This window comes from Phalacrocorax carbo, chromosome 25 (genome assembly GCF_963921805.1).
Source record: "Phalacrocorax carbo chromosome 25, bPhaCar2.1, whole genome shotgun sequence".
NCBI lineage: Eukaryota > Metazoa > Chordata > Aves > Suliformes > Phalacrocoracidae > Phalacrocorax > Phalacrocorax carbo.
In genome coordinates this window covers 2865550-2891729 of record NC_087537.1, presented here as the reverse complement: position 1 = coordinate 2891729, position 26180 = coordinate 2865550, and the positions used below count along the sequence as shown (strand labels likewise).

The following is a 26180-nucleotide window of genomic DNA, read 5'->3' as shown; positions in this document are numbered from 1 at the left end:
TTTTTTTTTTTTTTTTTAAAAAAGCATATGCTTCCAGGAATGCGGGGTCTATAGAAGCGAATCAAAGCTGGAAAGTATGAATAGAATAGAAGGGGGAGAAAAGAAGATTTCTATAGGACCTAAAAGTTCACAGCCATTATAAGCAGACAGAAGCCAAGAAAAATGCGAGAATTATACAGAAAATCATTAATCACTTCTTTTCTTTAAATACTTATCCTTTTCCCATTGTTATTCAACAGCAAATCTCCGCAGACCGTCTGTTGGGAAAAAAGCACCCGGAGTCCTACAAGAATCTTCAGGGGAAATAATAATATTAATAATAAAATCTGGATCGTAAAGGTGAAAGCTTTATTTTTGGGGGAGAAAACCAAAACCAACCCCCCACCCCCCCACGCCACCCCCTCCCCCAGACCTCTCACTTTGGAAGAAACCACCCAAACCATGAGGGCCGTCTCTGGGGCGTTGGAAAAAGGATGTGGGAGCGAACCAGGTAACAGAGCTGCTCTCTTGGCATGCATTTCTGATCGGTTTATTGCCTCCTTTCACGAGAAAGCTGGGGAAAAGCAAAAGAAAAAAGGAGTTTTAAAAAAAAAAGAGGGGGGGGTCAGAAAGAAAAACAACACGTGAATTCTTGTGCGGGGTTTTCCTTCTGTTTTCTCGTTTTATTTTGACCGATGTGAGCGAGGGGAGCGGGCAGGGAAAGTTTGCAGGAGGGTTACTTGTGGCCACAGCGTGGGTTTATTATTATTTTATGCCCTCCTCTGTTTGGGGCTGTGCGTGGCCGGGGCTCGGCCCTGCGGGGCTTTGCTGCGGGACCCCAGGTGGGGGGACGACGGGGCCCGCGAGTGGGAGCTTTGGGGCGGGGGGTGCTGTTACCCCGTGTGGATCCTCTTTTTCGATTTGATTTTTCTCCCTTTTTTCCCCCCCTTTTTAATTCTTCCCCCCGCCAACAAGGTCTCCCTGCCCTTGCGGGGAGGGGGTTGGCAGAGTGTCCCAAAGGGGACAGAGCGCCGGGGGTGTGGGTGTCCCAGGGTGCGGGTGTTCTGGGGGTGCGGGTGTCCTGGGGGTGCGGGTGTCCCAGGCTGCCGGCGTCGCGGGGTGCGGGTGTCCATGGGTGCGGATGTCCCGGGAGGGGGGCGGGTTGCGGGCGTGTATCCCGCTGGTGTCCGTGTCCCACGAGTGTCAGTGTTCTGGGGGCTGCTGGCGATGCGGGGTGTTGCTGCTCCGTCCCGGGAGCGGTGCGGGATCACCGTGACGAAGGAAAGGAGTGAAAATTGGGGAGACAAACCCCAGGGCTGGCACGCCGCGATCGGGGGAGAGAGTTCACGCAGAGGACACGTTTTCTAGGCGATTAGCTGTGTATTGCAGCCGGGGACTGACCTCGCAAACCCCTTGACCTCTCCGAGGCTGGACATTGTGCTGGGCAAGAGCTCAGCAAAACTCCGCGTGTGCGGGGTCCCGCCGGCGCGGCCCTGGGCCGTGGAAGTGGGGAGCCGGCCCCGGGAGGAAAAGGTGGGGGACGAAAGCGGTGGGGAAGGGACTTGGGAGCGGGGTTATTTCTGCTTTCGCACGGTTTAATCGTTCTTTCCCTCCGAGCCGGGGCCCGACAGAGGCTTTCCCCTCTGATTTCACTTCAAAAGCCCTCGGTGTTCTGTTTGTTTGCTTCTTTGTAAGCCAGAGAGAAGGCGAGAGGGGGGCGAGGTGCGGGGGGGGCCCCGCAGCGGTTTGGCTTTGCGGGACAGCTTCGCTTTACCGAAAGGATTTGGGGGAGCCCAAGCCCTGGCCGGAGGAGGCAGCCCCCCGCCCCCGCCGCTCCCCTCGGCCCGCGTCTCAGCTCGCCTCTTATTTTCAGAAATTCCTTTGTTTCCGAGAGTCCCTCTCCATCCTCCCCCCCCCCGCCTCCCCCCCCCTCCCCGCACCTCCTCCCACTTCGCCCCTGCCCACGCCGCTCTCAAAAGCCTCTCTGTGCCCAGCTGCCGGCGCGGAGCAGCGCGGAGCTCTGCGGAGCTCTGCGGAGCGGCGCGGGGGAGCCCACCGGGCAGAGGGATGCTCGGGGGGCCTCTCCCCGGGACCCCCGAGCCGAGACCCCCATGCCAGACCCCACCCCCAGACATGGTCCCGCCCGGGCTGATGAACCCCTTTGTTATCTCTTGGTCCCAAAATAGGACAAAAAAATAAGTGTGTGGGGGTGTGTGGGGGTGTTGTGTGAGAGCGAAATCGTGTAGCCCAACCCCACCGAGAGGGAGTTACTGGAAGGAAGGGGTATAGAGGAAGGAAAAAATAAATATATATGTGTATATCTACCTATATATGCATGGATATGAGGCGGGGGCGGGGGGTGGTGGTGGTGTGTCTGCCCGCTATAGGGGGGTTGTGCTGCCCCTCTATAGCGCCAGGTCGCTTTAAAGGCGGCTGGGCTGGGAGTTTCTCAGCCCCGGTGACAGATTTATGATCCGCAATAAGAACGGCGTGTTTAAATCCGTAAATCAATCTCGCTTTCTCGCTATATAAACGTTCATTTTATCTTTAGAAAGAAAACGGCTTTGATCACGGCACCTCGGAGGGCGAAGCCGCTGTTTATGGCCGCGTTTCCGACCCTTTGAACTGGGGGCTTTAAAAAAAAAAACCACCCCAAAACCCGAAATGGGTGCTTCTTTTGCATGAAACAAACGCAAAAATGCCAGCGGAGGTGCGGAGGGAGGGGGGCCTATCTGCTCCGTTTGCTGCCTGGGATGGCTGTGCTCCCTTTTTTTCCCCTCCTTTCTTTCCCCCCTCTCTTTTTTATTATTTACCCGGCTCCGTTCACGGGGACACTTTGGTTTTTGACTTAAATAAAACAAAAAAAGAAGTGGTTGTGTAAAGCGAAAGTTGCGGCTTCTGAATTGACCTGAAGTTCCCATAAAAGCCCCCCCTGAAGTTTCCTCCCTCCCGCCCCCCCCCCGGCGGGAGCCCCTTTTAATCGTTTTTTTTTCTCCCACACCTTGACCAAACGTCTCTCTTCCGACAACCACTTTCACTCGATAAAATCGATTCAGAAATAATCGAGGGCTTCTGAAAACGAAGCGCTTCCCTGCTCGCTCCTTCGTGGTCGGGGGGAGCCCAGGCACCCCCCCCCCTCACCTTCCTAGCCCCCGGCCTCGGCTTAAAGGGAGGAAAAACCCGGTTTTAGGCTTTTAAAATGATTTTTTATATTTAATATCAGCTCCGCCCAGGCTTTCCCGGGGGGGTGTGTGTGGCACGTCGGTTATCAGTGTAGCCGCCCCGGTGGGGGTGTCGGGATGCTGGCGTGCTTGGGGGGGTGGTGTTGGGGAGAGGCTGTGCCCTGGGGGTCCCGTCCCCTCCCCCGCACCTGAGAGACCCGCGGGCGCTGGGACACTGTCCTGAGGCTTCCAGGCTCTACTTGGTGCCTTCTCTCGGGTGACAGTTCTTCCCCCGTGGACGTGGGGAGCCGCTGCCAGCTCGGCGGCTGCTCCCGGCCTTTCCCAGCGGCTCCCTTTGTTGCTGAGTCTTTTTTCTTTCTTTTTTTTTTTTTTTTTTTTTCCAGGATCGTTGTACTTGGCAGCTCTCTTCAGAGACAAAATTTGATTTTTTTTTTTCTTTAAATGCAATAAAGGCCGGCCAAACAATAACAGCAGCGGGGAGAAAAGGCCTGGAAGTGAAGCGAAGGGAGGGCCGAGCTCTTTAAACCCAGGAGTATAAATATTCTCATCTGCTTTGGGCTCTAAAACAGTTGTGCTATTCAGTACAAGATTGTAATAAAAATCTCAGTGTGGAGAGAAAAAAAAAGAAGGAAAGGGGAGAAAAAAGCACGATGAGGCTTAGCTGAACCAGGGTCCAGCAAAGCCAGCCTCCAGGAGAGGTTTGGAGAAGGGTTGGAATGCTCTCAGCTCCAGGAAGGAGAGGGAACGGGGAAAGAAAGCTAAACCCGTGCCCTTTGGTGGAGGGGTGGGTTAGGGGTGGGTTAGGGGTGGGTTAGGGGTGGGTGCCCCCTGCACCCCCTCAGCCCGCGCCGGCACGGCCGTGCCACCCGCCCCGGGGAGGGGGGGGATCTCCGTTCATCTCGAAAAGCTTCGTTCAGTTCGAAACTTCTTTAAAAAAATCCTGTTCCGGTGGAAGGTCACAGTGGTCCTTTGAGTATGAAACGGAGAGACCCCCTTCCCCCTTCCCCATCACGTGATTCATTAAATAATTAATGCAGAGGTTGCAGAATAGATATGTATTCGTCAGGAAAATCGCAGACATGGTCTCCTTGTGTCTGACGTGAAATTCAACTGTCCTTTAAAAAACAAGCCTATAGCTGAGGGAAAAAAAGAGAGAAAGAGCGAGAGGGAGCGAGAGAAAGAGGGGGAGAGGAGGAGAGAGGGAGAGGGAGAGGGAGAGGAGTCTGCAATAAAACAATTCTCAGGAACCACGAAGCCACGCCGAGGGCTGGATTATTGTAAGTAGCAGGGGCTTCCCAATTCCTAGCGTGTCTATATGTCCATGTAAATTTATTGTTTGTTATTAATGTTATTGTCGTAAAATGTGACAAATAGCCGTCTTCATTTCCTCCCATTTCTCTTCACATGGTGGTATGTGTGTTTATACCCATCGAGGCATTTCATTGATATTTTTAGGAATATTCCTCTCTCTCCCTCTCCCTCTCTCCCCTCGCAACCTTTTTTTTTCCCTCTCTTCCCCCCTTTCTTGATTTATTACAATAAACATGTCAGCAGCAGTGCGGCTGCCATTGTGTGTGTGTTTGTGAGAGAGTTGTGTTGTTTATAGTGGTGTCCAAGATAAATCATTTCTCGAGTGAAAATGATGTGCAAGCGATGATATTTTAGAGCGAGGATCTCTCTCTACCCCACTCCCTGGAGTTGATTATTTCAGACGATTTACAGTAATAGATCAGCAGCTAATATGAAAGCTCTGTAGCTGGGGGTCTTAAATTACAGCATCTGTGATTACCAATTAAGGAGAGATTTGTATAAATTTGGTAAACCGGGAACGCCTCATTGGCATATAAACCTAGTAAAAGAGCACGACCTTAATATAAAAATTACAGCCCGGAGTCCTGCGTTGCAGCATCCTTTTATCAACGATAACTCATTTTCTCCCCAGTTCCCATCCCCCGGCAGGACTCCTCGCTGGAGAACAGGCACAGGTTGCTGTAGCGAAGCAAGGCGGTTTCTGGAGATGCCCTGGCTTAAACCAGACACAGAAATCGGGCTTAAAAATGCCCCCCACCACCCAAAAAAGAGAGAGCTTGCAGCAGGAGGGCTGCGAGGGACGTGCCTCTGAGAGAGGCACGACCCTGGTCCCGGGCAGGAAGGGACTTTGCCCATCAAAACCAGAACAATGGGGATCTGCGGGAACTGGGGCGCTGCCGAGGGACCCCAACAGAGGCGGGTTCTCCCCGCAACCCCTGACACCGACAGAAAGGGGGGATCGGCTCCTTGCGGGTATTTCATTGCGCTTTTCTAGCAGGAGGATGACTTTGCGTGGCTTTTAGCGCCCGGGTCTGGCTAAAGTGTTGGACGGCGAGGTAGAGGATGATGATGTTCTTCTGAAGATGCTTTAAGGAATGTCTTTCTATTTAGGAGCCCGGGCCTGTTATTTACCTAGGGAGAAGCAGAGCTCCGAGGAGAAATGGCACCGAAAATAGGCTTAAATAGTAGCGGAACTCGGCCAGCATCTGTTACCTTGTGAAATTCCCATGTAAAATATCGGAGAGCTTTAACAGGGAAATTCCGTTCATTCCTTGCCCTACCCACCGAGGTAGGGTAGCGAAGGGGAAGCTTTGGGGGTGAGGTGTGTCCCCCAAACGGGGAGCACCGCTACCTGCTTTAGCGTCTGCGCGGGGAGCGCATCCTCCGCGGAAAGCGGGAGGTCAGGAGTCAGGCACTGCCCTCCCGTCTCCAAACTGGACCAAATTGGTCCTAACCGGGAGTGTTGAAAGGGAAGGAGGAAGTGGGAGATCGCGTTTTTAAATATTTTACAAGCTCCAACATGCGAGGAGTCAATAAAACTGACAACAGGAGCAAAGATTAAATGTTCGCACCGGATTCTCAGATGAGAATTCAGCGCTTTTCCCCCCTTCCCTTCCCTTTCCTCCCCTCTGCTCGGCAGCCAAGCCTCCCACCGCCCGAGTGGGGAGATTTAACTCTGTCTGCTAGTGTAAACCTTTATGTAGCAAAATTAGAGCAACTCAGCGACTTTCATTAAATATTAAGGGAGATCCAGGGACGGTGACTGAGCCAGAAATAGAGCATCACTCTCTGTCAAGCCCCGTATTAATTTAAGTTGTCGGCTTCAAGTGGATGCAGGCCCCCTCCCCTCTCCCCCCCCCCCCCTTTTTTTTATTCGGTGGTATTTTGTTTTATTTTATTGTATTCTTGTTTTTCCTGTCGGCTCGGGATGTTGAGCGTGAGAAATGGCCCCTGGCGGGGGGCGGCTGCGGTCTCGGTGCGGAGGAGCCACCCCGCAGCCCCCGCCCCGGCCGGCAGCCCCCTTTAAATCAATACCGGGGCTTTATTTATCCCCGGTCCAGACGCCTTTGTGCGAGTGTCGCCCTTTAATGGTCAGATGTCAGGAGGAGATGGGGTGGCCGAGGGCTGCCGGGTCGCTCCGGCCCAGCCTGCGTGCTGGGGGTGCAGCCCCGGCCCGGGAGGGGGGCCCGGACCCAATTATGACCCTGGGTAAGAGCCCCGATTAAAAGACACAGAGCCGGGATAGGATCTCAGATCCTGGATAAGCGTCCCACACCCCCATTAGGAGACCCAGACCACGAATAGGATCCCTAGAGCCAGGAGGGCACCCCATAACAGAGATCGGACCCCAAAGCTCGAGAGAAGAGCCTCCAACCTTGCAGGGCATCCCAGACCCAGGATACGACCCAGACCCGGGAGCGGACCCCACACCCGGGAGGGGACCCCAGTCCTAGGCTGGGAGCCGGGCCGGGCGGTGGAAGGCAGAGCGCTCCTGGTCCTGACTTGGCCCCGGCCGGGGGCTGTGGGAGGGGGTCGGGGCAGAGGGGCCCTTGGGTGATGCAAAACGTCCCTCCCTGCAGGATCCGGACTGGGGGGACACCGTTTCCCCCTCAGCAACCCCTCAGCCCTTGTTTTGGCCTCAGATCCTCAGGGGTCTGCTCCCCCCACCCGTGCCAGCTCCATCCTCCCCACAAACCCGCAAGTTTCTCCCCTCTGCGGTTAGCGGTGGCCGAGGGAAAGGGCTTGGCTCGGCCAGAGCTGGGAAGGGGCGTCCGGAGCAGAAGCCCCTGCCCCGCGCAGCTCCCGCGCATCCTCCGCGCAGCCCCGCCGCTCCCAGCTCAGCCGCCCAACAGTTTCGTTCAGACCCGCTAGAAATACCGAGCAAACAGCACCTTAGCAGTTGTGTGGGTTTTTTTTTTAAGCTGTATTTCTTTATTAACTCGTTGAAACCGAGTTTTTGGAGACACCAGCTATTGTGCCTTAAGAGTTACAAATGGCAGAAATAATGTTCAAGAGGCGGGAGGAGGTAATAAGCTATTTCAAGTAGCTCAAGCAAGCGCTATTTCATTAATTCCTGTGCAATAAGCCTTTCTCCTCGCCTGTCAGCTCGTCAGAAGTTGCTGGTCTATCAGCGCTGCGAATCCGTGTTTATCACACCTCATCCCCAAAGAAATCTCCCTCCCTTCCCCTCCCGGCCAGACATACCCTATCTTTTCCCAAAGAGGAAGCTATTAAAGTTGTAAATATGAGTCAACAGCACCTTAATTCATAATTTATTGCAGGCGGTAGGAGAGAGTTATTTAAGATCAAAGCATGGCGGAGGGCGAGAGCTGCAAGGCGTGGAGGCCGGGGAGCCGAGCCGAGCAATAAAGGAGGATAACGCCGAAACCTGTGGCTTAGGCGCGGAGAGGCGCGGAGCGGACGCGGCGGCGGGGCGGGCAGGACGTGGCAGCAGCTTTTTTTTTTTCCCTTCTTTTTTTTTTCTGTCGGTTTGGTTTGGTTTTCCCCTGGAAAAGGGGTTTCAGGCAGTGTTGGCCCGGGCCGGTCCCCGGCAGCACCCCAAAGCCGCCGGCTGCGCCCCCCCCGAGCCGCAGGGGAGGGCCCCGAGCCCGGGCCGATGCTGCTGCTTCATTTTCTTATTTAAAAAGAGAGGCGAACGCGAGTCACAGGCAGAGGGGACAAAAGGGAAGGGCTCGGTCGCTTGTCAGTTAAATAGGCAAACGTTTGGGAAGGGTGACAGTTTTCTTTTAAGTTTTCTCCTTTTTTTTTTCCTTTTTTTTTGGTGGGGAGGAGGGAGAGGAGAGGAGGGGGGAGACGAAAGAAATAAAAGGCAATAACCACATTTCAACATTTCCCTGCGTGTAACTATCCCAGCTGAAAAGGAAAGCTATAAATCAGAGGCGATGGTGGAGATTTGGCTCCTTTATTTATTTATTTATTTTTTAAGCGCAGCTATAGGGGAGGGGTTAAGGAGAAATCCCCACTCGCTGCTATTTCGTCTCCTTTTGATGTCCGACTCAATGCGAAATATATCAGTGCTTTATTGGCAGCGGTATCTAGGGGTCAGGAGAGAAGCCTGAAAAACTTCGGGTCAAATTCTCTCCAAGCATGTCCCAGTGAAATCACGAGGGAACGGCAGTCCGCAGCTTCTGGGGCTGGAGGGGGGACGGGGAGAGGGACCTCCGCCCCCCCCCAGCCCCTCTCCCGCGGCCCCGGGGGCGCCGGTACCCCCGCTGCGCCCCATCACCTGCCTCCGGCCCCGCCGCTCCCGCCGCTCGCCTCGGCCCAGCTCCGCCTGGGTCGGGAGGGTTTTTTTTGGCGGGGAGGGTGTGTCGTGTGTGTCCCCCCCCCCTTCCCGTTTTTTGGGAGCCGACGCCGCGCCATGGCACGCTTCGCCCTTTCACCAGCATCCAGACCCGTATTTTCTCTCCCCGCGTTGAGGTCAGCTCCAGCAAAGCCGAGTCTAAAAATAACCTCCAGGATCTGGTTTGTTGCTACTGGTGCCTCTCCCTCTCTGTGCTTCCAACGCGAGAGTCCAAAATATTCCCTGGAAAAGGGCAAGATTTGATGACAGGGTATTTACCCGGGGCGACTGGGAAGGGCGGGGGGGGAGGGGGTGAAGGAAGAAACCCGGAGGGGTTTGCATAACTTTTATTCCCCCCCATTTCTTCATCTCTCTTTCCTTCTCTCTTTCTTTCCTTCGTTTTTTCCCCTTTCCCCGGTCGAAACATATGGAATCAATTTTGAATCCTGACATTGAAGGCTGGCCAATTCCTACTGGCTCTAAAAACCAGAATCCATTTGGTTCCCTTCTCTCCAGCACCCCTTGTCACTCACTATTATAACCGTCTTGCAACATTTTAAGTCTTTATAAAGAGAAACAGCTTTTCCGGAGAGATACCAAGGAGTCGGCAGTGGGGGAGGTTTTTTAGGGCACTTTTTTTTTTTAAAGGGGGAACGAGCGCGCACGCCCCCCCCCCCGGCACCCCCATCGCATCCCCCTCCGCTCGGCATTGCTCCGCAAAGGGGGCCTCATCCTTGCAATACTTTAAGCTGTTTTGGAAGAGTTTCTATTTTTCTCCACGTCAAGGCAGTTCCTTTTGAATTGAGCGAGTCCCCCAAAAAATCAAAGTAACTTTGGGGGGGGGGGAGGGAATAATCCAAAGCGTCCGAGAAAGCGGTCAGCGAGATCCTCCAGGGTGCAATAAAGTAGTTTCTTCTCCTTAATTTGCCTGCTCCTGTTGCGAACTCACACCACCCCGATCCGGCTTCACTCCTTCTCGTCCAAGTCCTGGGTCGGACAGTATCACAGGTAAGAAGTTACCAAAACAATAAAAAAATAAAAGAATGATGCAGCTCTGCCTTTCCTACCTTCTCAGCTCCGACGCTGTGAGATATAATTAATTGCTCCGAAAGCTTTGACAGGCTTCTCCACCGGCCACCGTGAGCTATAGCTGCCTTTCTGCTGGTAACAAATTAAGAGTGATGCCTCGGGAGCGGGAGCGGGGAAGCTGAAGAGGAGCAAATATTATCTCGCAGGGTCCATAACCGAGACCGGCCGCAAATCGCTTCTTTCCAAGTGCGTGTTTCCCCGCGAAGTTTGTCCGGGACACATTTGTTAAAGGTTTAGCACCTCTCTCTTGTTTGAAAAAGAAACTACAAAAGCCCATTGGAAAAGCGGGGTGTTAAACTGAAGAATGTATGTGATGGTGATTTATGGCCCTACAAAGTTTTTTGTTTACTTGAAGCAGACCCTAATTACAAGGGCTTCTAAAAAAAAAAAGAAAAAGAAAGAAAGAAAAGAAAAAAAAAAAAGATTTCCCAAGCTCTGTGGATGTCCATAGCGGCTTTTCCCTCCACAGGTCTGGGTCTAGTGGCCAGATGTGACTGACAAACATCTGGTTAGTTGAGCTGCTTTTCCTTTTAGCCGGCCAGTGCATTTGACCGAAATGGGTAAGGCTGAGACTCGTCAACATTTGGCATTAAAGCGGTGGCTACTGGGGGAGTCCGAGCCTGAGAATATCGGGCTTTTAAAGAGGTTCAAGGTTTGTTTGGGGTGGGGGGGGGTGGGTGGTGGGTTTGTCCTCTCAAAAAATGGGTCATTTCGCTCAAATGCAGTTTCTGGGATCGAAAGGGAAACGGCCACGAGGGCGAGATTTCGCGTGGGAATATCGGGTGTGCTTTTTTTCTGTGGATTCGTGCTATTTATTGCTGGCTGAAAACAAACGAAAAAATCCCCCCCTCCATCCTTCCCCGTGAACGCCCGATGCGTATTTTAAGAGCGAGACAGGGAAATCGTTTGTAAGGAGGAAAAAAAACCCTCCGAGAAATCGAATTAAACCTGGAAAGTTTTTCTTTCCCCCTAAAAATATATATATTTGTGCTCTCTGTTCTCCTTTGGTTCCTTTCCGAGATAATAACTCAGTCCTCGGGACAAGTTGCCAGTTCTAAAAATGTGCTCATACATTGTGAAACTGGAAAGTTTTGACTCAGTGTCTAATATTTCCCGAGGCGAACTGGTATATTGGCAGGGAGCGGGAGCTCGGATACACAAGCGTCTGGGTTTGGTTTCTTTTTCTTCTTTTTTTTTTTTTTTTTCCTGAAAATTGCTTTGCATTAAATTTCCTCAGCTTCAGAATTATCTTTACTCGCCTCCAGCTAAACTTGAAATTTTTTACCAAGCGCTTGATCTGTTGGCGAATGAAATCCGAGCAGAAACCGCAGGCCCTAAGTGGCCGTAATTTAATTGATTTTATCATAAATCATCAACTTCATGAAGAACCAAAGTTTTCATTGAAGTAAATTGATATTAATGGACACTTTCTGAAATTTAACCGTATAGATCTATACAGTGCTCCCAGTTCTGCTCTTTTGGGACAGGAGATTTGAGGTGGGGGGGTATTTTTCCACCCTTCTCGTTTTCGTTGCTTCCACCCTCCTTAAAAACCGACTTTTATTTTTTCCCAGCGTGGGGAATCTGATCCGGGGCGTGGAGGGGGGGGAGGTCTGAGAGCTCAGCACCTCTTTGTGGCACCGCAGCAGCGGATAAATCCGGGAGCAGGGCGATGAGGCTTTTTGGGGAGGATGAGCACAGAAGAGTTGGGTTTATTCTTCGGGATATTCCCCAGGGCAGGTTGTCTCCCTCTGCCCAGGGGTTTGGTGGGCGCAGGGATGGGATATCTCGGGCAAAACCACGCGTGTTGCAGCGAGGTGCGTCCCGGCTCGGCCAGCGCCAGCTCCGCCCTGCTCGCATCCATGTTAAAAATAATAACTAAAAAAAAAATATTTAAAACCCCTGCTTTCATTTACGTGTCCTCTGCTGCGTTAATCATTGCCGTTCGCAAAGTTTCCCGCCTAATTACAAATTAACTAAGAGCCCGGGATGGATGGGAGCCCTTTGATGTGGTGATGAGGCTGAGAGCCCGAGCACCCTTACAGGAATGGGGGCGTTTAGCGAGGGGCAGCTGCGCGGGTGTGTGCCCGTGCCTGGGGGTGTCTGCAGCGATGCACCGTGCAGGGAGGCTGCAGGACCCGCTGGTATCCGCACGGTTCCCTACAGGCGAGAAATATTCGGTGTAAACATGCCAAACCAGAGCAATAGAATTCCTTGACACCCCTTCTTTCTCCCTCTCCCGAGACTTCCTCCTCAGAAATTGGTAGTCGTTATGAGTTATCAGATGGAAGCAGGTAAAATGGAACTCATTTCTTCTCCCAGGTCCCTTCTCCCCCATGCCCAGCTCGTTCTCCAGCGCCAGCCGGGTCCGGGATTCAGGCGAGTATCACTGCAAAGAAAAAAAAAGTAACCGAATTCCTTCCTTTTCTCACAGAAACGGCCACGGCGGTAGCGTGGGTCCTCCCGGGAGGCGAAGGAAGGGCAGCGGGAGAAAAGCCCTGAGTCCTCATTTTCTCCCTCCCTCCCTCGCTCTCTCTTTTTCCTTTTGAGGAGGAGGAGGGTGGGGGTTAAAATGGGAAGAAGCGGGAGCCTGGACGTGAGCGTAGGAAGCACAGGAGCCGCGTCCTTGGTGCCGGGGCCAGCCCGGGCGCGGCTCCGGGGGGGGCGAGGAGCCCATCCCCAGGGCCTCCGGGCGCTGCGCACCCCCCCGCGCCGGGGAGGCAGAGAAACCCTTCTCAATTTTTTCCCGCCCCCCCCCCCCCCCCAAAAAGAAAAACAACAAAACCAAACAAAACCACCCCGTTTTTTATCCCTCCGTGTCCTCCGGCTTTGCCGTTTGGCTGGACGCTGGGGCTTCGGGAGCGCTGGCTGCTGCGGTCGCTTTCCTCGTTAGTGTTTGTCCGGCTCCTTCGCCTTCAGGGTAAATGATAAAAAGGAAAATTGAAAGAAAAATATGGAAAAGCAAAAGCAGCCCCGAACGCGGCAAAGGCCAGGGCAGCCGGGGTTGGGGGGGCCCGGGGGGCCCGTGGGGGCGAGGGGCATCGCCCGCCCGGGAAGTTTGGGGAATTTGCTGATGGGGGAATTAGTGGGACTGGAGGGGGGGAGCCGGGCATTTACCGATTCTGTATAAAATGGGCAAAAGGTTGACGTGTCCCAGTCACGTGAGCGCATAATTCAAGCTATTATTTTGGCATTTGGAGGCTGGGGGGGGTGTGGGAAGAGAGAGAGAAGAAAAGTGGGGACGGTGATTCCCAGCCCGCCTCCGGTGAGCTGCTCCCAAAATAACTGTTTGTAGCACGCCGGTATCGCAAACTGCCGCCTCCTCTCACCCCCCAACTCCTCTCACCCCCCCACCCCCCCCCGCACCCTCCATGCTGCCCCCCCCCGCACCTCACCCCCCCCGCTGAGGGTTTTGGCGGTGGGGGGACCCACGGAGAGGGGTGCTGCGGGGGTCGGGAGGAGCCGGCGGCGGCCGGGAGTTGTGTGTCCGTCCGGGTGTTGTTTCTGTTTTGTTTTTTTGGAGACAATTCCAAAGCACTTCCGCTGATTGATCATTAACCTGGTGAGTTATTGCTCTTCTAAGCAAAGGTCAGGGGGAGAAAAAGGTCTAATCTGTCAAGACGAACCCACTGCTTACTCAGTTTCATTTTGATTTCTTATCCGGGCTGGCTTCTGTTTGGGGTTTCAGGAGGTCCTGGACCCTCCATAACTCTCCCTTCCCCCTCGAAGCCCTCCCCGCGCTCTGTTTGTGGGGTGGGAAACCCCAAACTCCTTCCATTTAGAGAGGAAAAAGGGCCAAGGGAGAGGTGGGGGGTGAGCAGCCCCCCCTGGGAGGAGGCAGTGGGTGCTGCGCGGCTCCCCGCCCTGCCCGGGGGTCCGGAGCCCCTCGGCGGTGCGGGACGAGGGGGGCCGGGCCGGAGCTGCACCGCCTCTGAGGGGAAAACGAATGCAAACCAAATAGAGAAAAAATCAAAACAAAGAACACCGGGTGGGGGGGAGGAAAGGGGGGACGCGCTCCGTCCCTCTTCTGCCTGTACCGCGAGGGGATAAATTAAAAACAAAGAAAAACACACCCCCGCCCTCCTTGCTGGAGCCGTTATTTGTACCGGCTTCTTCGGGGTTGTTTGTTTGTTTCTCTTTTCCCCTCCTCCCTCCCGCATCCACTCCAAATAAACGCGATTTTCCCCCCCTCTTTCCCCCCCCCCCGCCCTCGGCTGCCCCCTTCTCCCCGGGCCCGGCGTGGGAGGAACTTGCCGAGGCTCAGCCTGCGGTTGCTCAGCTCGCAGCCCAGAAAGGGTGGATTTGCTTGTCTTTTCTTCTTTTCTCCCCCCACCCCCCTCTTACAAATCTCTGTGTGCTCTACAGAGGGAACTGAAAAGCCCCAGTTAACCGGGGAAGGCTGTGATGTAAGTGGAATATTGCCAAAGCTGTGTATTAAAGTGTGCGCGCATGTAATAATAATACTAATAAAAAATACAGCTATAGGCCGCCGACTAGAGAAGGTCACGAAGCATCCGCGGGTGATTTATGGACTCGGGGATGTTGTCACAAGCAGGGTAGGGGTGTGAGGGGAACATTTTTATTTGAGATTAATAACATCAGCATACAGAACGGAAACAGGATTATTAAAGCGACTGAATGTTTCCCAAAACGAAAATATTTTTAAATGAGATTGCTTTTTCTTTCTCCCCTTCTTTCTCCCTTTCCGAGTCCGTCGTGCCAAAGTTGCGGTGATAAATCTCGGCGTGGCTTTAAAAATGTTTACGGCTCGATACCGTTAATTCTGATACCAAATCACTGCTGCGTGAGCGGTGCCCTCGCACGCTACCACCGGCCTCCCCCCCCCCCCCCCCTTCGTGGCGATGCTCCGACCACATTGGAGAAACACGGAAAATCATATTCGGAATCCTTGAGGCTTTTCTGCCATTCAGGAAAACGGCCTCCTCCTTTCCCTACTGGTATCCTGTGGTTGAACCCCGAGCTAATTAACTGCACGTATTTAATATCTCAAACGCATTTAACTCTGAAATTACTACGGAATATAACCAAAACCCTTGCCGATATGTATATATTTTCTAAATCCCATCCAGGGTTGACCACCAGCCGTGGCCAAGCCGCCCACGGTCCACACCAAACCGTTGCCATCCCTAAGGCGAACCCGCGTTTCCCTCGCCGGGTTTATTTATTTTTTTTTTTCCACGGGGGAAGGTGGAAGGAAGCGGCGGGGAGGCAGGGGATGGCTTCAGATTTACAGAAATAAACCTGGCGCCCACCGCCTCCGACGGGAATATTGGGCTGTCCGCGGACGGCGAGCGGTGCAGCCCCTGGAAGTGCTGTGGGTACTCGGAGATAATCTCAGAGGAAATGCTGGGGCTTTTGTTCAGTAGAGCCTGTCTTCTCCCCATCCCCACCCAAAGGTTTCACTCGATGATGAATCCCCTTGTCCACGCTTTTCTGACCGAAGTTTCATACTTTTTTGTTTTGTGTTTTTTTTTTCTGTTTTTCCCTTTTCCCCCCGCCCAGTTCTTCTCCTTTCTCAAAGTCCACCGCTGCCTCGTATTTGCTGGACCAGACATCCGAGAATTGGTGAGTTTTGCTGAATATCCTACCTGGTCCCCTGTCTGTGTGTGTCTCCGTCTCGGCATCAGGCTGGGAAGCCATTCCTGCTCTAAAGTCACCCAACGTGACTGTTTTTAGCTTCCCCCACCCCTCCACCAACCCCAGAATAAGCACGGCTGCCCTGGATTTCAGCTGAGTATTTTCATTTTGCTACTGGCTTGTCTTTAAACTTGGTGATTTATGGCCGTAACTTTGAGGGAGTGTTTTAAATGGAAGATATTTCCTGTGCTCCCTTTGAAGGGAAACCCGGGCAGATTGCAACATTTGCTGCCGATTTCGTGACGAGTGCGAGGGAGTTACATTTTTTTAAAAGAAAAATAAGCTGCAACCAAAGCAAAGATGGCAATACACGGGGAGCCTAAAAAAAACTACTTACAGGAGCTCAACACGTAAACGTGCAACGACCTTCTTAACAGGGTTGGGCTTTTTTTCGGCTGCCAGTTAAGGTTAAAACCAAATTTTGCACTTCAGAGGAGTCACTTGCAGAATCCGAGGTACTTCTGATTGCCTCGGTACTCCGAAAAAGCCAGTGGCGATCCATATTCAGGGACCTATAGAGTGTTTCACCTACAGACAAGTCTCTAAAAGAATAATCCACGACTGTTTTTCCTCTTTCCTTCCCTGGAATGTCATCGCCGGGGCTCCAAAATAGGAATTCTCTTGTAGCAGAAGATTTATGTTGGAGCAGTTCATAAAAAGTCAGATGTGAGGGGTGAGGGGGTGGGAAATCGCACCCATGGTCTGTCCCCTGGTCGAAACCCTCACGTCTGGGATCTCAACGCTGCGGCCACAATAGCTGGAAACACCGTAGTCCTTGGGGAAGAGTTTATCCATCACCTAGAAAACCTTGGCCGCCCAGCCCCTCTCAAAAGTCATATGTTTACTTGGACACCCTTCTTTTTCCTTCCAGAGTTACCGGCCTAGAGGTGCACACACACCCCCAGGCACACAAAAAAAGGGCGATGCGACCCCCTCGACGGGCCGTACCTTCCCAGCGAAGTCCAAAGAGCCTTTGTGGTCCCTCTGTTTCTTGTTTTGCCAGACGTAAATTCCCCCCGTCAGCACTTACCCCAACGGAGGGAGCGCCAGAATTAAAGGAGGGAAGATAATTGCGATGGGAAACAAAAGTAGCACTTTAAAAAAAAAAAAAAAAAAGTGCAGACACCTAAATTCCTTGCCCTGCCTTCCTCCCACTCGCCAGCCCCTCCTCGTCACGGACTTTCCCCAAAACGCATCTTGGCGAGTTTCTGCTTTCGGCGGCCGCGTGGGAGCGGGGAAAGGCATAAATCTCCCGCGGCGACAGCAGCAGCGCTTGCATAGCAATAACGGCGTTATTAATAATAGCAATAATAATCATCTTTATTGTTCAACACCGCGCTGTCCTGGCCTCCCCCGGGGGTGACTTGCGCCCTGAGCTTCTCCCCCCACCCCACCCCCACGCACCCGCTCCCCGGGGGAGCCCGAGGGGCGACAGGAACCCCCGGACTTTGGGACGCACAAACTTCACGCCGAAGTTCCCCGGGGCCGCGGAGTTGCATCAACACAAGCCGTTCCTCCCCCCCCTCCCCGGCTCCCCCCTGCCCTTATCGCCTTGCAAACACCGGCTCCCATGTCGTCCCGGGTCCGTCCCGGGTGTCCCCCCCCGGACCCCGGGAAAGGGGTTTTAATTTTGGGGGGGGGGGTCTGAGAGGAGCCAGAGGCAGCCGAAGGGCCGGGGGAGGAAAAGCATCAGCTATTGAAAGAGCCGCGGCCGCCGCCGCGGAAGGGGGTGGGGGGGGAGAGACTATGACTATGTTGAAACGGTTTATTAGCATAAATTGACACCTAATTGTTAAACACGTGAATCAAAGGCAAGCCTTGCTATCTTTCTGCCTAGGCCTCTGTCCACCACGTCTGCAATTAGCATAATTTTTCACTAGTGACGCTGTTTGGGAGGCTCGTTGGCTTTGCCCGGCAATCCAAACCAAATCTTTATTTTTAAATATCCCCTCGGCTTTATTCCCCCCCTCGCCCACCCCCCACCCACCCCCACCCCCCGTAGTCTGGATTCTTTTCGTTATTATTTTAATCCCAGCCAAGCATTGCATAGTTAAAAGGGGGGGGTTGTGTTCAGCTTTTCTTTCTTTCTTTTTTTTTTTTCCCTTCTCCTTTCCCTTCTTCCCCTTTGCTGTGCTAAAGCAGAGGCCATTGTTATCAGTGAGCAGCGCGTACCAGGCTATAGGGCAACTAGAATCTCAGGGTTTGTCCATTCAAAGCCCTCAGCTTTTCTGCACATCTTGGAAGCTGGAAAGCATCTTGATTTTTTTTTTTTCTCCCCCAAACGGAGGCAGAGAGACAATTTGAGCCGCCGTAACCGAAAGCTCCACTGGCTGAGCCCCCTCCCCCTCTGTTTTGGCTTTTTTTTTTTTTTTTTAATACATATATACATGCATATGCCGGATTTTTTTCCTCTCTCTCGTATATTCCTTTAACGTTTTTAAAGGAAGGGGGGTGTCATTCCTTGCTTATTGATTGCGTGGATGCTGGATGTGAAAATATATTATGTCTGCCCGTGCTTTGCTCGTCAGAGACTAAGGTAAGCCGGACTCAAATAGGCTATCACTTTGTGAATGGCGGAGTATATGTCCCAATGATTTATGACCATATGACTCCAATCTCGGTTCAAGAAGAGTTCACAAGCTTTAAGCTTCCTTCCACGCAGAGACTCTTTTGCAGCCCTCATCCAGGGCCCTTTCTCCCCCCCCCACCCCCCCGCTTTACAACTGGGGAGTTCTGCTTGGGGTGAAGCTCGGTTGTGGGGGGAGGGAGGAGGGAAATTTTAGGAATGTGTCTCTGTTTTCCAGGCATACCCACGGCAAGGCAGTCGCTGGGATCTGAGCTCTTTCTGAGCCGCCGACCTATTGTTAAGGGCATGTTTAGAATATTTATTATTAATAATAATTTGAATTAAAAGCGGGGCTCTGCCTGGTTTCGCCGGTTCTGGGAAATGTACCTTAGGAGGGGGCGGGGGGAGGGGAAAGGCGCTGCTCTTCTTCATAAGCACAGTCAGGTTGTGAATTTAGGATTTCCAACATGGAGGGGATGGCTTTACAGGAGAATACCTCCGCCTTAGATTTCTTTTACCTTTTTTCCCCGACTGCCTGATTTTTTTCCCGAGCATCCTCCTCCCCGCAGCCCTTCCCCTCTCGCACCTTCCCCTGATTTTATTTTATTTTTAAATTATTTTTTAAACGTCTCGAAATTCTCGCACTCAAAAGTTGCAGGCAAAGAGTTTGTGGTTAAATGTTACCGCTCGCAAAGTGAAACTTGGAGCGTGATGAAACAGCCAGCGCGGATCCTGCCCGGGTTTAATTGGAACAGGAGATAATCGAATATTTATCATTCTGCCTGAGATTTTTTTTTTTTTTTTAAACAATTCCTTGGAGTAAATAATTAGGATTGCGGCCGTCCTCGGCGAAGATAAATGAGCGGCATTTGTGAGGCGCTGAGACATGAGGTACAAAGCAAATCTTCTGTGGAAGCCACAAGCGAGCGAGCTTTTGGGCGAAGGGGATTGTAAATTTATTTTATGGCCATTTACAAAAAAAAAAAAAAGAAAAAAAAAAAGGTCGCTGTTATTTTTAGCTGCTGTAACTGAGCCTCTCCGCTCTGTTCTGCTGTGGGTTTGTTTGGGTTTTGGTTTTGGGTTGTTGTTTTTTTTTAAAGAAACCTATGCCAGACAGGAAGGCCTTGGAGAAATTCCCACCTCTGCCCTCGTAGATATTTTCAGCAAACCTATTCATAATAAAGGCGCTGCTCTTTGTTAATTAATTCACAGCTTCTCGGCTCGGGTAGTGGAGTCTACTTTTTAATAAGACATATTTATCATGGCGAGGAAACCAAATGAGAATAACTCCCAGCAAAGAGATCATCCTCTCCGTAGACAATAATACATCTCCGTGGAAGACGCAGTACAGATTTGGGAATGCATAAAGGATTTAATCAGTGTAAAAAAGCGAAGCAGTCCCCTCATGGACACGTCTGAGGCTGTGCTGGAAGTATACGGAGGTTTCATGTGACTTGACATAAGAACACAGCAGTCAGGGAAGGGGAAAAAAGATGTTATTTATTGTCGAGCTACAGCTTCTGTTAAACCCTGGTACTTAGAAATATCGCATTAGACTTTATCTCCACAGAGTTTATTTTATTTTATTTTAGAGAATGAAAGAGCCCAGATAAAATTAAATATACAATAGATACAATTAAATATACAATGGATATCAATTTCCAAACAAAATGCACGGTGGCTTCTCGCAAACTCTGAGCTGCAGAGGGAAGTCACTGCCTTTTTAAAAAATATTTGCTTGATTGATCCTCACACATCAGATTATTTTCAAGTCAGGGTAGTTTTCATATTTCTGAGGGTATTTCTACTTTGTCTTTATGGCAGAGAAAGTTTATGTTTTGAGGGGGAAAAAAAAAAAGGGAAAGAAAGAGACGAAGAAAAATAAAAAGGCCAGAGAGAGGGAGAAAAAAGGAAGGTTTCATTTTGTAATTTGAGGTTTTAGATTGGGGTTTTTAGACTTTTTGAGCTTGGATTGAGGGAGGGAGGAACGATGAAAAATCAAAGGGTAGAAAGTTAAGAGCAAATGGCCTGGTGACGCGTTTGTTTTCCAAGGGAAAAAAACCAACAGCAATTAAACTGGGTTTAGAATCACATCTTGCCAATGGCAGCTCCAGATTCAAGACCGATGAGTACAAAGCAGTGCAGGCAATGGAGGGGTTGTTTTCTAAATACAACCTGTGCAACTGGAGGGAGAGAGACTAACAAACAGGCCAAAGGAAGCACATTCTTGAATTCATGCCCCTGTTTAAATCTGCTTACAATATTTGCACTGAATTCCAAAGACATTGTGTAAACAGCAAATCAAGCCAACTGTGTTAGGACACCGTTACCTGGATAAAACATACTGGCTGTTTGCTGGTTCCAGTTTAAAAACATAGAGGACAGAGGCCCTACAATGAACCCTGCAGACTTTGAATTTCTGATGATACAACGTCTTGCTGGTTTTTATGCCTGTGAATGGCTGATTTCAATAGGTCAGGGGTAAGAAAGCAAGACTTTCATTCCTTTCATGCTTGTAGCTAGCAATTATCCCTTCTGTATTCTTATATTTACGGTAACGTGTGTGCTCTCTGGACGAGGATGTGCGTACGTGCACACGACGCACGCAGCTACATGCATATACACACGCACGCTTATATGGGAGTGTATGTGTATGCGTGGGGGTGTGGATGTATGTAAGTAGATAAATATAGAAGTAAACAGATGTATGTAGAGGAAACCATGTGTGCTTACAGAGCGTGTGTATAGTTATACGTCCTGGGTGCTACCCTCTAAGGGAAAAAAAAAGTGCAACGAACCAGCCAACCAGGAAAACTACCCCCCAAAATCAGCTCAACACCCTCGCACTGTAACATTTGTTGAGCCTCCTTAGGCTGCATGCAGGACAAAATCTGCTCAAAGCATCTGTTCGCCCTGTTCTGCAGGACCCTATTCATGTCATGGGCCTTTCAGGCCCCAAGATGGATTCATAGGCCGGGTACTATTATTGTGTGTTTTCTCCTAACCTTTCAGGTCAGCTTCCAATAGACAGCTGGAAACGGCCTGTCACGTGGCCTTGGGGTGCCAATGTTCTGCCATAGGGGTGTCAAGACCCTGGTAGCCGGAAAAATCATTTTGGGGAGTCCCAGAGATGCAGAAGACAACGTACTACGACAGCTCCACGCTCTTTGGGGGTTACTCCTACGGGAGTGCCAATGGGTTCGGCTACGAGGGTCCCCAGCAGCCCTTCCAGCCGGCCTCTCATGTGGAGAACGACTACCAGAGGTCCGCCTGCTCCCTCCAGTCTCTTGGCAACACAACCCCGCACGCAAAAAGTAAAGACCTGAACGGGAGCTGCATGCGTCCAAGTTTGCCCCAGGAGCACCATCCGCCTCCCCCCGTCTCGCCACCCCCAAACCCTGCCACCAACAGCACCAGTAGCAACAGCAATAACCAGTCCGGGAGCGGTAAAACTGCCCCCAGCAAAGCCAACCTCAGTGCAAACGCCAGTCTCACCAAGCAGATTTTCCCCTGGATGAAAGAGTCGAGGCAAAACTCCAAGCAGAAAAACAGCTCCCCTAGCACAGGTACACTGTTCTGCTTTTGTAACCCTCCGCTTTCCGAACCAGCGAGGTAACGCAGCCGCCGGCCGGAGCGGTCTTTTTTGGAGGGAGGGGAGAGGGGCAGAGGGTGCAGCGAGGATCCAGCTAGGATCCTGGTGCTGGGCGGCATCCCAAGGCTGCCGGCCGCGTGCCCCGGCCAGGCTGAGCTTGGCCCATCCTGCGGCACTGACTGCATATTTATTTTAAACATATCCCGAGCACCACAGGGAAGTAGAACCAGGTGGTTGTACACAGCCAGTGCCTGACTGTGTAAATACAGATACATGAAAATGTGCACCCGCTGCTCAACCTAGCGATGCTAAAGCACCGTGCTTGTTTTCCTCCCGCCGCCCTGCCTCCAGACACAGCGGTGAACACGGTGCTCCCTGAGTATATGAGTGTGCACATATAGAGCATACGTATAAACACGTGGATAAACACGTGGATATTCTTGCACGCACACACGCATGTCTCTAACGTGATCGAGAAAAAAATAATCCGTATGGAAATATCATTTTTCTGACAAATATATTCATATAAACTTTGCGGCAGACACTTCACTGCGTTAATGTAATTTATCTGTTATACACAGGTTTATCTCACAAGAAGGCAGGTACAAAGGCAGCTCGGTGTCTAACTATGTACACGCAAATATTTGGGTTATGCAAATACAAGTCGCACACAAGACGTGCGAGTGCGTGCGCACATTCATACCTCGGCAAACAAAATAGCTCCCAACACTGACCCGTGTTAGTATTAATTGGCTTTGCAGCGGCTGCCCCCCTGCCAAATATTATTTTCTCAAAATTATCTGTTGGAAATAATCGACTCCTAAACAAATGGCCCTGGAATCCTTTTCTACATGACATGATCAAATTTTCATAAACCAGGGGCAGCTTTGGAGAACAGAACTCTTAATAAATGACATGATTATGGAGTGCAGGCTAATGCAAAGGGGTGAGGGAAGCGGGGGTCGAACTCTTGTGCCTGTTCCGGGATTTATTAAGAAACGATGCATTCAATTTCTGCATGTAAGTAATTATCTTTTATTTCATTTCACGGCCAGCAGAAACCTGCAGCGGCGAGAAAAGCCCTCCAGGCTCCTCGGCCTCCAAGAGAGCCCGCACAGCCTACACCAGCGCTCAGCTGGTGGAGCTGGAGAAGGAATTCCACTTCAACCGCTACCTGTGCAGGCCCCGGCGCGTGGAGATGGCCAACCTGCTGAACCTCAGCGAGAGGCAGATCAAGATCTGGTTCCAGAACAGGAGGATGAAGTATAAGAAAGATCAGAAGTCAAAAGGCATGGGGTCTTCCTCCGGAGGGCCTTCCCCCACCGGCAGCCCACCCCAGCCCATGCAATCCTCCGCTGGATTTATGAACGCCTTGCACACCATGAGCAGTAACTATGACGCCCCCTCGCCGCCTTCCTTCAATAAACCCCACCAAAATGCCTATGCCATGTCAACTAACTACCAAAACCCCATCAAAGGCTGCCCCTCCCAACAGAAATACGCCAACACGGCCCCCGAGTACGACCCCCACGTCTTACAAGGGAACGGGGTGGCCTACGGGACTCCCAGTATGCAGGGAAGCCCCGTCTATGTTGGAGGTAACTATGTGGATTCTATGCCCACCTCTGGCCCATCCCTTTACGGCCTCAATCACCTGCCACATCACCAGGCTGCCAACATGGACTACAACGGGCCTCCGCAGATGCCCCCGAGCCAGCACCACGGACCGTGCGAGTCCCACCCCACCTACACAGACCTTTCCACGCACCACGCTTCTTCTCAGGGCAGAATCCAAGAGGCGCCCAAGCTGACCCACCTGTGATAGGGAGCGGGGACAGGCTCAGGCGAAGCGGACGGGACCTCGCCGCGGGGCATGGGAGATGGGGAACAGGGCAGGATCTGCTTCAGGAACATTTGTGTTGAGCTGTTTTCTTTCTTTCTTTGACAGGGCAATTTCTACCAGGTCGCTGTGTTTGCTGTTCTGATTTCTGGGGTTTACTAGGCACAATTTCCAACCATTTCAGTGTTTGCTGCCAAGAGCAGCTCTCTCTCTGAAGAGATATACCTCCTGTGTTTCAACACAAATGCTTCTGAAATGGGTTTGGGGTAGTTTTGTGGGAATCTAGCAGATTTTTAGCAGCAGCAGCCATCATTTCCAAACCAAGTACAGATCGTCACTGATAATTCTCGGACACTGGAAAGGGAGAAGAGTCAGCCAGCCGAGCCTTTACAGTTGGCGTCTCTGCATCTACGTACACATGCACACATGTGTACATATGCAATCAGAAGAGATTCACAAGAAAACTACCCTCCTCTCCAGTTGCTTCTCAAGAGGAACCTCGCGCTTTCCCTTCCGGGCTTCAGAGGAAGGGCATCCTTTTTCGCTGAGCAACTGCCCACCAGCCCCCACACGAACTGCAAATATACATACCTGCCAACGCGTGGGATTCACGCTCTTCCCCTCGGGCCCCTGCCTCCCCTCTCAAAAATAATAATAATGATAATAAAATAGAATAAGAGAGGTCTAAGAATTGCAAAAGGTTCGGGAAACAAGTTTTTCATCTGCCTAAAACCCACCCCACCAACAATAACAGCAGTCCAAAGAGAGGAAGAAAGAGTTGACAGGTCTGAATATTTTCCCACCTCCGCCTCTGATGACGTGAAGTGTCTCCATTTGACGCCGCCGGGGTTTTTTGTTTTGGGGGTATTTTTCTTAGGGTTCGTTCTCAGAAAAGCAATCTTAAGACTTAGAAGTCCTACGCTTCTTTCCTCCTCTTCTCTTGACCTTACGTGAAAACAGGGTATATTTGAACAAACGGAATGTCCTCCAATCGAAGCAGAAGTGAATGGATCTCTAGTATTTGCTAATGCTTTCTTGTCTGGACATCTTTGTTGCACTTAGAGTTTACATATAATGGGTATAAAAACAACTTTGAAGGGCGTTCGTCCAACTCAGTCGAGATGTCCTTCAATAGGTGTGTGTTCTGGTGAACATTCATATATATTTATTGGTTATAGCCAGTTTAAAATATTTTCCGTTTTTTGTATTATTTATCCCCAATATTATGTATTTATATGAGGAAAAAAAGAATCAAATTGTACTTTTTTAGTATTTACTTGTTATAAAGGACATTGTGTTTCCTTGTCATTGTACAACGAGCTTATTTTAGTTATTGTAATTTAGAAAGACCAGTAGTTTTATGTTACCTTCGTACTTATGAATAATGTAATTAGTTCTACTGGAGGCATGAGAGCAGAACCAGACTGTAATTGTATAGTCCTGACTTAGGAGAACTATAGCTAATCCCTCCCTCCCACCTCACCCCTCCTCTTTGGAGATCTTTCTTTGTTCTTATAGTAGTTATTTTATTTCCTTGCTTAAGGGTTGTCTGTTGAACAATTCTTGAATAAACTTTCTGTTATCAATTTTACCTTGTCCTAGCGGTCGGATTTAAAGGCGAACCCAAGTAACGCGTAAGTAAATATAGCGAAGGGGCGCAGGAGAGGGGCCACTCGCGACGTGCCAGGGGCCAGGCAGCGGGGTTCAGGTCCGCGCCTCCTTTTTGGGGTGAAACCCCAGGGGTTCGGGCCAAGCGCGCGCGGCCCGGCCCGCGCCCGCGGGCACAAAGAGGGTCACGTGGGGCCGGGGCCGGGCTGCCATTGGGCCGCGAATGAAAACAAAGGAAAAGGATTAATCACAAAAAGGGGGAAAAAAAGAAGAAGGAAAAAAAGGCCCCGAGTTTCCATGCGGGGACCTTCACAGTGAAGAGAAACGAAATGGCTTATTGTAATTAATTCTTATTAAAAGCCGCGCGCCAGGAACCGCGCACACCTACACCCCCCCCCCCAGACCGACACACGGACCTAAAATTGTCATTAAAAGGGGAAAAAAAGCCGCCGCCAAAGGTTCCACGATCAGCGCAAGCCGAAGGCGGACTAACCCCTCGCCCGCAGCCAGAGCAGATGGGATAACACCGTGAATAATTTGCTTTTTATGCTCTAAAGCCCTGAGAAAACTTATATTAAAGCAGCGAGGGCCAATAAAAGTTTTATGGTTCTGCAAAGGGGGTGAACGGCTCGTTCAGGCTCGAAACGCTGCCTTTCTGCGGCTGTCGGAGGGGGGAAGGTCCCCTCCGGGGGAAGGACAGGGGGGTTCGATCGCTGCCGGGAGACGAGGGTGAAAAGACTGTAAAAGGTACAGATAAAAAAACCCAAACGGTCTGGGCTGTAGAAATAGGGCTTGTGTGCGTCCGTGTCCGTGGTCTGTCCACCTGTGTGCACAGCCAGGGGCACCCACAGGCGCCTGGCCAAACCCACGCGGATGGAGAGGTCGAGCGGGGAAAGCTTTACATGAGAAATGATCATCGTGCCTCTTTCTATCTCTGATCTCTCTTAAATAAATGAAGTTCCAGGTTAATAATTATAACCTTCCCGCAATAATAAATAACGGTGTAACAGAGAGACAGGTCTCGGTTTTCTCCCCGGGACCGGGGCTGGGTT

General features: G+C 51.2%; 1 protein-coding gene and 1 long non-coding RNA gene across 18 annotated transcripts; one reads left to right on the top strand and one right to left on the bottom strand.

Moving 5' to 3' along the window:
• The first annotated feature begins 350 nt into the window (after positions 1-350).
• HOXB3 (homeobox B3) lies at positions 351-25109 on the top strand. Of its 16 annotated transcripts, none has more exons than XM_064473291.1 (5): positions 9696-9783; positions 12187-12243; positions 15388-15450; positions 21101-21654; positions 22736-25109. In XM_064473291.1, exons 4-5 carry the CDS (start codon positions 21219-21221, stop codon positions 23500-23502), a joined length of 1203 nt encoding a protein of 400 aa, XP_064329361.1. In that variant the 5' UTR covers positions 9696-9783; positions 12187-12243; positions 15388-15450; positions 21101-21218; the 3' UTR covers positions 23503-25109. The 16 variants fall into 16 exon arrangements, with proteins under 16 accessions (XP_064329358.1, XP_064329370.1, XP_064329371.1 ...); XM_064473290.1 differs by having other exon boundaries at positions 12187-12784; XM_064473292.1 differs by lacking the exon at positions 9696-9783 and adding an exon at positions 10357-10424.
• Positions 7730-13463, bottom strand: LOC135317298 (uncharacterized). Of its 2 annotated transcripts, none has more exons than XR_010376306.1 (3): positions 13255-13463; positions 9843-12777; positions 7730-9762 (listed from the first exon to the last, which is right to left on the bottom strand). It is a non-coding gene; the product is annotated as an uncharacterized LOC135317298 (long non-coding RNA). The 2 variants fall into 2 exon arrangements; XR_010376307.1 differs by having other exon boundaries at positions 13260-13463.
• Positions 25110-26180: the final 1071 nt, after the last annotated feature.